The 12,138-nt window shown below is 41.9% G+C and overlaps 1 protein-coding gene across 1 annotated transcript in view; it reads left to right on the top strand.

Annotated features, from left to right (window-relative positions):
• Positions 1 to 10,383, top strand: part of LOC129391530 (uncharacterized) — a 35,699-nt gene extending 25,316 nt beyond the window's left edge. Inside the window, exons 3-4 of the mRNA XM_055080021.1 lie at positions 6,894 to 7,007; positions 10,074 to 10,383. Of these exons, the coding sequence (XP_054935996.1) occupies positions 6,894 to 7,007; positions 10,074 to 10,206 (247 nt within the window). The 3' untranslated portion in view covers positions 10,207 to 10,383. The remainder of the gene's footprint in view (positions 1 to 6,893; positions 7,008 to 10,073) is intronic.
• The last annotated feature ends 1,755 nt before the right edge of the window (positions 10,384 to 12,138 follow it).

The following is a 12,138-nucleotide window of genomic DNA, read 5'->3' as shown; positions in this document are numbered from 1 at the left end:
CAATAGATTGTCGTAATTGCATTTCTATTGAATCTATCCCCAAATTAAATATTAATGCAATTAGTATAATTCAATATTAGCAAAGACTAGTACAATGAACAGAAGTCTAGATTCAATATGAATAACATTGCTTTTACTTACTTCAATATTGATATGCTTTCTTGTAAGGAGTACAAAGTAGCAAAGTTATAGGTAGAGTTATTTTGTATAACTCTGATATGCTTCAGGAGAGTGTTTTGCATTCCATTTATTATGCTTATTAATAGGAGATTAAAAGTTTGAAAGCCATTATTTAGAGACTTACATGTTTTAGAAAGGTTATTGCTTAAATGTGCTAAACTTTTCTAATAAAAATGTGTGTGTAATTCTGGTATCTTAGCAGAAACAAGGTGTTTCCCAGTAGAGAACTTTGCCATTGCATCTTCTGTGTGGCTTTGCACCTGGTGCTTCTCATCATGGGATTAGACCATGTAGGAAACATTTTCCAAAATGATACATAATATTCAGGTTAAGTGGATTTTTTTTTTTTGCGGTACACGGGCCTCTCACTGTTGTGGCCTCTCCCTTTGCGGAGCACAGGCTCAGGATGCGCAGGCTCAGCGGCCATGGCTCACGGGCCCAACCGCTCTGCGGCATGTGGGACCTTCCTGGACCAGGGCACGAACCGGTATCCCCTGCATCAGCAGGCAGACTCTCAACCACTGCGCCACCAGGGAAGCCCCTCAGGTTAAGTGGATTTTTTAGGCTTATATCTCTCTGCATAAGGAACCATGCTGGAAAATGAATACTTTGCTTATGAGGCCTATTTTGGTCCTAAATCTACCTTCTTAGACAATCAAATTACTTCAACTTCCTTTTTGGAATTAAGTGGGAATATTAAACAAATGATAAAGTAAAATTAAAAACTACTTGGCAGTTGTGGTTCTGGCCTTCAGTTAGGATAGGTGAAATAGTTTAGCCTGTGCTTGCTTAAAGCACCCCACCCTTTGGACAGCCCCAGAATCTGAAGTCTGCATCACACTTTTGGGTCCAAAGGGAAATCCTCTGAACTAGGGGTCACCATAGCTATTCCAGTGGGAATTTTGAAGCAGGAGTAGATTAAAAAAATAAAACCCTGACATTACAGATTGTACACATTGTTATAGTGACACTGTAATTAAGGGTAATGTTACATCCTTTGAAAAATCTTCAGTGATATTGCAACATGGAGAACATGTAAGAACACGCCAACTGATTAGCACTGGGGAAAACTGTTTTTTAAAAAACACATTATAATGAATTGAAACAATATATCCCTTTGTTGATAGCACTGGTGAATTCTGACACTGGTAAATTTTAGCTACCATTACTCTAGACCTTTTCCTACCATCTGTCCCCATCAAAATTACCATTAGAGCCACGGAAGTTCAAAGAATCTTGTTAATAATCTCTGCCAACAAATTCACAATAAAAAAAAAAAAGATTGATGCTTTATTTAATGCAGTGGATTACAAGCCACTGGTACTTCAGAATCACCAGGGTGCCTTTAAAAATTTAAATGCCCTGGTCTCATGCCCAGATATTTGGATTTGATTGATCTGACTAGAGACCAGTCATCAGTATTTTTTCATAGAATTTTTTTAGATATAATTTACATACCATAAAATTCACACTCTCAAAGTATGCAACTGAGTGGTTCTTAGTGTCTTCACAAAGTTGTGCAATCGTCACTACTCCCTAATTCCAGAACATTTTCATCTCCCCCAGAAGAAACTTGTACCTATTGACTCCCCATTCCTTCCTCCTTCTAAATCCTGGCAACACTAATTTACTTTCTGTCGCTATGGATTTGCCTATTCTGGACATTTCATTAAAATGGAATCATACAGTATGTGGCCTTTGGTGACTGACTTTTTTCACCTAGCATCATATTTTCAAGGTCATACTTACTGTAACATGAATCCCTACATCATTCCTTTTTATGACTGAATAATATTCTATTGTATAGCTATACCACCACCTTTTGTTTATCCATTCATCAGTTGATGGACATTTGTATTGTTTCCATTTTGGCTATTATGAATACTGCTGCTATGAGCATTCGTGTACAAGTTTTTGTGTGGATATATGTTTTCAGTTCTCTTGGGTATACATTTAGGAGTCAAATTACTGGGTCAGATAGTTACACTATGTTTAACTTTTTGAAGAACTGCCAAACTGTTTTCTAAAGTGGCTGCATTATTTTACATTCCCACTAGCAGTGTATGAGGGTAATAGTTTCCCCACTTTCTCCTCAGTAACACTTGATATTATCTGTGTTTTCAATTATAGTTTCCTAGTGGGTATGAAGAAGTAGTATCTCATTGTGGTTTTGATTTGCATTTCCCTTGTGACTAATAATGTCGAACTTCTTTTCATGTGTTTATTGTGCATTTGTATATCTTCTTCTGAGAAATGTCTATCCAGATTTCTCATTCAATTTTCTATTGAGTTATATGTCTTTTTGTTGTTGAGTTGTAAGAGTCTTTATATATTCTGGATACCAGAGTATAGATTTATTGATACATAATATCTAATATATGATTTGCAGATATATGATTTACAAATATTTTCTCCCAGTTTTTGGTGGGTTGGCTTTTCATTTTATAGTGCTCTTTGAGGCACAAAAGTTTTTATTTTTATTTATTTATTTTCTGGCCGCACTGCACGGCATGTGAGATCTTAGTTCCCTGACTAAGAATCAAACCTGTGCCTCCTACATTGGAAGCACAGGGTCTTAACCACTGGACCGCCAGGGAAGTCCCAAAAGTTTTAATTTTGATGAAGTCCAATTTATCTATTTTTTCCTTATTGGTTGTGCTTTTGGTATCACATCTAAGAAACCATTACCCAGTTCAAAATCATGAAGATTTACGCCTATGTGTTCTTTTATAGTTTTACCTCTTACATTTATGTCTCTGATGTATTTGGGGTTAATTTTTTTTTAATTAATTTATTTATTTTTGGCTGCGTTGGGTCTTTGTTGCTGCGCACGGGCTTTCTCTAGTTGCGGCGAGCGGGGGCTACTGTTCATTGTGGTGCGCGGGCTTCTCATTGCGGTGGCTTCTCTTGTTATGGAGCACAGGCTCTAGGCGCGGGCTTCAGTAGTTGTGGCTCGTGGGCTCTAGAGTGCAGGCTCAGTAGTGGTGGTGCAGGGGTTTAGTTGCTCCGCAGCATGGGGGATCTTCCCAGACCAGGACTTGAACCCATGTCCCCTGCACTGGCAGGCGGATTCTTAACCACTGTGCCACCAGGGAAGTCCTGGGGTTAATTTTTGTATATGGAATGAGGTAGGAGTCCAACTTCATTCTTCTGTGTGTGGATGTCCAATCATCTTAAAATTCTGATTCTGGTCTTACTTTTGATCACCAACTACAATTCTGCACCTAATTCCAGTGTGTGAGTTTTCCCCCTATGTCACCAAGCAATTCTCTGACACCAACTGGGTGTCCTACAATTCAACTCAATATCAGACCCACAAGTTAAGGGCTCAGTCCCCTACGACTGCCCCCTCCCTAATTTCAGATGCCAATAGCATGTCCAGATTATCACCTGGGCTCTGGCTATAGATCAGAGATTCCCACAACGCCTGCTTGAGTTCTAGTAATTGCTGGAGAAGGTCACAGAACTCAGGAAGACATTTGCTTACTAGGTTACTGGTTTATTATAAAAGAATATGATAATGAAAAAAAAAGTCCTCTCCATCTGGTTCTACAAGAATTAAATCACTAGCCACTGTAGTCACTGACCTTTAACACACCCTGAAAGGAGTTTAGGATGGAGATCAGAAATGAGGCACTCTTTGCTCTGGAAAAACTGGCAGAACGGGCCTTTAGGTAGTTAGATATTTTCAGAAGAAAGTTTTATGAACCCAATTTTTGCATCTTCTCATATCAAGAAAAGCACTAAAATCACTAACAGAGACATCTGCTCCTTGTTACTAGCAGCAACCTTCCACCGAGATCTGTGCTTGATGGCATGTACCCCCTTCACCAAATCATGAATATACTGACCTCCATCCCTACCTCTTTGGAGCAGTTCCTCAGAGGTATCTGAGAGGCTGTCTTCACGGCTGTAGTCCTCATTTTGCCCCCAATAAAACTGAACTCACAGCTCTTGAGTTGTGCACTCTTTCTTCAGTCAACAGATATAATTCAGGAATAGCCAGATGGAAGAGATGCCTAGGGCAGGATACAAGTGGAAAGGGGCATGGAAATTCTGTGCCCTCTGGGCGTGCCACCCTCCCTGCTCTCTGGATTGATCCCTTAATCATCATGTAGTGTCCTTCTTTGTCTCTTGTAACAGTCTTTATTTTTAATTCCATTTTGTCTGATATAAGTATTGCTACTCTGGCTTTCTTTTGATTTCCATTTACATGGATACCTTTTTCCATCGCCTTACTTTCAGTCTGTGTGTCTTTAGATCTGAAGTGAGTACCCTGTAGGCAGCATATATACGGGTCTTGTTTTTGTATCCATTCAGCCACTCTGTGTCTTTCAATTGGAGCATTTAGTCCACTTACATTTAGGTGATTATTGGTATCTATGTTCTTATTGCCATTTTGTTAATTGTTTGGGGGTTGTTTTCGTAGACCTTTATTTTTTCCTTTCTTCTTCATTTGTTCTCTTCTCTTGTAATTTGATGACTATCTTTAGTGCTATATTTGGATTCTTTTTTTCTTTTTTGTGTATATCTATTAATAGATTTTTGGTTTGTGGTTACCATGAAGTTTTTATAGAGTAGTCTATATATATATATATATATATATATATATATATATATATATATATGATTGTTTTAATTTCAAATGCATTTTTTAAACCCTGCATTTGATTTGTACTCTCCTCCCCTCACAATTACTGTTTGATAATCATATTTTTCATCTAATTGTTTTATCCCTTAACTGCTTATTGTGGATATAGATGATTTTACTACTTTTGTCCTTTAACCCTCCTACTAGCTTTGTGCATAGATTATTTCCTACCCCGTCTGCATGTTTGCCTTTACCAATGAGCTCTTCCATTTCATAATTTTCTTGTATTTAGTTGTGGCCTTCTTTTTTGCCTAGAGAAGTTCCTTAATATTTGTTGTAAAGCTGGTTTAGTGAATTCTTTTAGTTTTTGCTTGTCTGTAAGGCTTTTGATCTCTCCATCAAATCAAACAAGAGCCTTGCTGAGTAGAGATTCTTGATTGTAGGTTTTTCCCTTTCATCACTTTAGATATATCATGCCATTCCCTTCTGGCCTGCAGAGTTTCTGCTGAAAAATCAGCTGATAGTCTTATGGGAGTTCTCTTGTATGTTATTTGCTGCTTTTCCCTTGCTGCTTTTCCCTTGCTGCTTTTGATAGTCTCTCTTTATCTTTAATTTTTGTCATTTTGACTACAGTGTGTTGTGGTGTATTCCTCTTTGGGTTAATCCTGTATGGTACTCTCTGTGCTTCCTGGACTTGGGTGACTGTTTCCTTTCCCTGATTAGGGGAGTTTTCAGCTATTATGTCTTCAAATATGTTCTCAGCCCCTTCCTCTCTCTCTTCTCCTTCTGGGACCCCTATAATGCAAATATTACTGCCCTTGATGTTGTCCCAGAGGTCTCTTACACTGTCCTCATTTCTTTTCATTCTCTTTTCTTTTTTCTGTTCAGTGGCAGTGATTTCCACTACTCTGCCATCCAACTCACTTATCTGTTCCTCTGTGTCATTTAGTCTACTACTGATTCCTTCTAGTGTGTTTTTTCATTTCAGTTATTGTATTCTTCATCTCTGGCTTTTCTTATATTTTCTAACTCTTTGTTAAAAACTTCTAAATTCTTGCTCTGTGCATCCATTCTCCTCCCAAGTTCTTTGATCATCTTTATGATCATTACCCCGAACAGTTTTTCAGGTAGATTGCCTCTCTCCACTTCACTTAGTTCTTCTGAGGCTTTATCTTGTTGTCTGGAATATGTTCCTCTGCCATCTCATTTTGCCTAAGTTGCTGTTTGCATTTTTATGTATCTGGTAGGTTAGTTATGTTTCCCAACCTTGGAGAAGTGGCCCTCTGTAGGAGACATCCTATGTGTCCTAGCAGTGCACTCCTCTCTTGTCACCCAAGCTGTATGCTCTCAGCGTTCCCCCTAGGAGGGCTGCATGGGTCCTTCTGCTGTGGCAGGTTGACTATGTGGGCAGTCTGGTAGGCTTGGTTGGACCCTAGTCTGGTTGGTTACTAGGCCCTGCCTTGTGCAGAGGCTGCTGGCTGCTGGGTGGTGGGATCAGGTCATGAGGTGGCTGACTGCAGAACCCCAGGGGGCTCTGGGGCTAGTGCTGGCTCACTGGTGGGTGGATTCAGGGTCTGGAAGACTCCAGGACAGTTGCCCACCCACTGGTGGGTGAAACCAGGTCCTGGGATTAGTGCCAGACTACTAGCAGGCAGAGCCAGGTCCTAGAGTCTGGCTGCAGGGCCCAGGGATCCCAGAGCTGGTGTCAGATCTCTGGTGTGGGGGGCTGATTCCTGACATAGTTGGGTGTGGAGTCCAGGGTGTCCCAAAGCTCGAGGCCATAGCCCAGCTGGTGGCAGGGCAGGGTCTGGCCTGCTATGGCAGGCTGGGTCAACAGGCTGTGGGACTGTGGTTTTCTTGTGGCTTTTGTCTGCCTCCTGGTGGGCGAAGCTGGTCCAGGGGCTAGGGCAGGCTTCCTGGTGGGTAGGGCCATGTCTAGAGGCATATCTAGTGGTTGCTGTGGGCTCAGGAAGCCTTTGGCAGCCTGGCTGCTGATGTGGGGTGGGCTGTGTCCCCTCCCAGTTAGTTGTTTGGCCTGAGGCATCCCAGCACTGATGCCTGCATGCAGTTGGGTGGGGCCAGGTCTTGGTGCTAATGAGTATTTCACAGTTGTGCCTGCCAGCACCAGTGTCCATGCTGTAAAAGAAGCTCCCAAGATGGCTGCTGCCAGTGTCCATGTCCCCAGAGTGAGCCACAGCTGCCTACTGACTCTCCGAAGACTCTCCAATACCAGCAGGTAGGTCTGGCCCAGGCTCCTATCACATTACTGCTTTTGCCCTGGGTCCTGGAGAGTGTGAAATTTTGTGTGTGCCCTTTAAGAATGAAGTCTCTGTTTCCCCCAGTCCTTTGGGACTCCCAAAATTAAGCCGCACTGGCCTTTAAAGCCAAATACTCTGGGGGCTCATCTTCCAAGTGCAGGACCCTCAGGCTGGGGAACCTGACGTGGGGCTCAGAACTCTCACTCCTGTGGGAGAACCTCTGTAATATAATTATTCTCCAGTTTGTGGGTCACCCACCTGGGAGTATAAGACTTGATTATATCACGAGTATGTCCCTCCTACCCATCTCGTTGTGGTTCCTTCTTTATGTCTTTAGCTGTAGAAAGTCTTTTCTGGTAGGTTCTGGTCTTTTTCACTGATGGTTGTTCTGCAAATAGTTGTGATTGTGGTGCGCTCGTGAGAAGAGGTGAGCCCATGGTCTGTCTACTCCTCCATTTTGGCCCCATCTTTTCTCTACTCTCTGAATCCTGTCCTTTTGGGTTTTTATGGAGGCTTCATTGCTTAGACATGATGGATTAAATCACTGCTATGGGCAATCGATTCAACCTCCCTGGAGTTCAGGGGAGTGGGACTGAAAGTTCAACATTCAAATCACAGGGTTGATTCTCCTGGCAACAGCCACCATCCTTAGGTGCTTTCCAAAAGTCTCCTCATTAAAATAACAAAAAACCTTTATGGCTCTCATCACTTAGGAAATTCCAAGTGTTTTGGGAGTTCTGTTTTGTCCAGCAAATTATGCTCAGAGACTGAGATTGTCTTTGCCAATAATTTGTTTAACACAGGTTCAAGGCAGTAATATAATTTATAATAGTAATATTTCACAGGCCAATAGCATATAGGATAATGTCTCTTAATAAGCCAATAAAGAGATTTTGTACTTCAAACCAATGATAGATGAATCACACTACTGCCCCAGGCAGAGGGGAGGTGAAAGAATTAAGTCCAAATTTAGTTGAGGTGTACCTTTCTACAAGCTGGTTCTCAGTAGAGTCAGCTTGGTCACCCAAGAGCACATATCCAGCTGCCAGCGCACACAGAAAGTCCCTTTTGTTGCTAGAGCTCAATGCTAGTGGAGTGAAGGTGCCAGGGTTGGCCAGTAAGGTGGGCTGCTCCGGGGACCCTTACACGGCTTGCACCACTCCTCTGAGGAGTAGCCTCGCCAAGGCAGGAACAGATGTCCCTTCTTTCCCTGAGACTGCTGCATGGTTTAACACCACTGCTGACCAGGAGGGGCCATGGCAGGAACCAGTGTCTTAAGCTCTTCGGAGAGCTATTTTGGTCAGCAAAGAATAGCCTTGCACAGACTGAATGCTCTCGGCAAACCTTCACAAATACTCGGTATTTAAAGTGTAAATGTCCATCACGTGTTAGCCACTCTTCCATATGTTCTGATCCATCAGCCCCCCAGCGACACCTCTCAATAGCTGAACTACTGCATGCTGATCCACAGCAGATGTAAATGACATCATCTTGGCACAGCTTCCTCAAGATAAACAAAGTCATCCTTAGATCAAATGACTTCACTTAAGTCATAAACAAGTGGATTTGAAATCATAACCAATCCACAACAAGTTTTGTGCCAGAAATGGGGATGAAGACCAAACATATCTTAGTGTGAATCACAATATCACACGTCCTATCACCATTTGTTGAAAAGACTATTCTTTCCCCACTGAACGTCTTGGCAATCTTGTCAGCTGACCATAGACACGTGGGTTTATTTCTGGACTCTCAATTCTATCCCATTGATTTATGTCTAACCTTATGCCAGTACCCAACAGTCTTGATTTCTGTAGCTTTGTAGTAAGTTTGAAATTGAGAGGCATGAGTCCTACAACTTTGTTGTTCCTTTTCAAGATTGTTTTGACTATTTTGGGTCCCCTGAATTTCCATATGAATTTTAGGATCAGCTTACCACTTTCTATAAAATAGCCAGACTGGATTTTGTTAGGAATTGCATTGACTCTGTATATAAATTTGAAGAGTATTACCATCTTAACAGTGTTAAGCCATCCAAACCATTAACATGAAATGTTTCCATTTATTTACGTCTTCTGTAATTTCTTTCAATGGTGTTTTATAGTTTTCAGTGTACTGAAAGTCTTGCAGCATCAATTTTTTTAAAGCTCTTCAGATAGTTATAATATGCAGCCAGTGTTAAGGATCATTGTTTAATGTCCTGAAGATTATCCCCCCAAATGACAAATCTTAGATTATGTGTCCATGTGTGGCTGTGTTAGGCATAAGGAAGTGGGGTTTACTTTGGCCAGGATGATCCACTTCTGAGAGATGTCCATTTCATGACATTCCATAGGAAAAATGTGGTAGTAAAATTTTATTACACCCTATAGAGAATCATAGAGTTGCAAAATCTTAAGAGGCCTGAGAATTAATTTGTGTTGGCCAAGCGGGGTGAGATTCTATCCTGTTTTAATGTCTGCTGAGAACAAATGTCCTTTGAACAATCTTCTTCAATATAACCCATTCCAATATTAACTAACTGTCTCCTCTGAAAATCTTACCCACTTCCCTATTTATCACTAGATTTTTAATCCCCTGGGCTCTCTATCGCATCTGTACCAAAATTATGATATGTCTAAATTCTGATTATTACAACTTAAGGCCATTTCTCAGTGATCTGAGGAACGATCTGTTCACCATCTCTAGTACAAAGACTAGAAGGACTTTGTTGCTTGTTTTTGTATTGTTGGTTTGGTTTGGTTTTGTTTGGTTTTTTCCTTTTGGCTCTTGATTTTCACCCTTCTGACACACGCTGCCTTCTAGGCTTGACAAAATCACCATGAGATCTAAAGGGAATGAAGTGACCTCTCACTTTAATCCTACATCTTATGATCCCATCAATGGCTAAGTTAGGCTGTGTATAGTTGGAGGTGTTGACTTAAAATGCTTTCCTGACAAATGGTCAGTCTATCTCTGGGGAAACTGGAACAAGTCAACACATCGACTTACTTGTGACTGTCATCTATTCCTGACTCCACACCTCTCTCCTTCCCATCACTCAGCCTCAGGGTCCCTCCAGGTCCTGACACCATCTGCACTTCTGAAAGTCCAGGCCACGCGAACTGCCTGGAGATTGAGGATCACTCTGGATTTCTGGGATACCGATGTAGAGATGATCTCTTCAGATGGGACTGAAATATAGGCCCAAGGTTCTCGTCTTTTTCCTACTGCAACGTGAGTGATGGGTGATGTTCACAACCATGCCGCTCTTTCATGATCTATCCAGATATTGAAAAATATCTGAAAATATTTTATGGAAAAAAAATAAGAAAGTAGTACTACCGACTTTTTCTTCTTGTTTTTTTTTTTTTTTTTTTTTTTTTTGCGGTACACGGGCCTCTCACTGTTGTGGCCTCTCCCGTTGCAGTGCACAGGCTCCGGACGCGCAGGCTCAGTGGCCATGGCTCACGGGCCCAGCCGCTCCGCGGCATGTGGGATCTTCCCGGACCGGGGCACGAACCCGTGTCCCCTGCATTGGCAGGCGGACTCTCAACCACTGCGCCACCAGGGAAGCCCTCTTGATTTGACATTAATACAATTTTATCCGTCTGATAAATCAGTCATTTGGATTTTTAAAAATTATGATACAGGGCTTCCCTGGTGGCGCAGTGGTTGGGAGTCCGCCTGCCGATGCAGGGGACGCGGGTTCGTGCCCCGGTCCGGGAGGATCCCACATGCCGGCACGAACCCGTGTCCCCTGCATTGGCAGGCGGACTCTCAACCACTGCGCCACCAGGGAAGCCCTCTTGATTTGACATTAATACAATTTTATCCATCTGATAAATCAGTCATTTGGATTTTTAAAAATTATGATACAACATGGAAAACCACAGGGTTTGTCTAATTTTTAAACTTTATTTACAATGCAAGATGAGTTGTTTTTCACCTCTTTTCTTTACATGTATATTAACATGGCAAGGAAATATTACAACTGAAGAATAAGCTTAGATAAAACTTATCTTAATATGCCATGTGTTGATTTTTTTAAAAAATTAGCATTAATATAAATAACATGAGGGACTTCCCTGGTGGCACAGTGGTTGAGAATCTGCCTGCCAATGCAGGGGACGCGGGTTCGAGCCCTGGTCCAGGAAAATCCCACATGCTGCGGAGCAACTAAGCCCTTAGTAGAGCAACTAAGCTCTACTGAGCCTGCACTCTAGAGCCCATGAGCCACAACTACTGAAGCCTGTGCTCCTAGAGCCTGTGCTCCACAAGAGAAGCCACCGCAATGAGAAGCCTGCGCATCACAAAGAAGAGTAGCCCCTGCTTGCCGCAACTAGAGAAAGCCCGCACACAGCAACGAAGACCCAACACAGCCAAAAATAAAAATAAATAAATAAATAAATTTATTTTTAAAATTTTAAAAATAAAAAATTTAAAAAATGGACCAAAGACCTTAACAGACACCTCACCAAAGGACATACACAAATGGCAAGTAAGCAGATAAAAAGATATTCCACATCATATGTCATCAGGGAAGTGCAAATTAAAATAACAGTGAGATACCACTTCACATATATCAGAACAGCCAGATTCAAAACACTGACACCACCAAACCCTGGTGAGGATGTGGAGCATCAGGAACTCTCATTCATTGCTAGTGGGAATGTAAAATGATACAGCCACTTGGGAAGGCAATTGGCAGTTTCTGAGAAAACTAAACATACTCGTACCATATGAGCCAGCAATCATGCTCCTTGGTATTTACCCAAAGGAGTTGAAAACTTCTGTTCAACAAAATTCTGCACACAGATGTTTTTGGCAGCTTTATTCATAATTGCCAAAACTTGGAAGCAACCAGGATGTCCTTCAGTAGATGAATGGATTTGTAAACTGTGGTACGTACAGGTAATGAAATATTTTTCATCATTAAAAAGAAATAAACTGTCAAGCTATGAAAAAACATGGAGGAGGGCTTCCCTGTTGGCGCAGTGGTTGAGAATCTGCCTGCCAATGCAGGGGACACGGGTTCGAGCCCTGGTCTGGGAAGATCCCACATGCCGCGGAGCAACTGGGCCCGTGAGCCACAACTACTGAGCCTGCGCGTCTGGAGCCTGTGCTCCA

This window comes from Physeter macrocephalus, chromosome 18, assembly GCF_002837175.3.
Source record: "Physeter macrocephalus isolate SW-GA chromosome 18, ASM283717v5, whole genome shotgun sequence".
Classification (NCBI taxonomy): domain Eukaryota; kingdom Metazoa; phylum Chordata; class Mammalia; order Artiodactyla; family Physeteridae; genus Physeter; species Physeter macrocephalus.
This window is presented reverse-complemented; position numbering and strand designations above follow the sequence as displayed.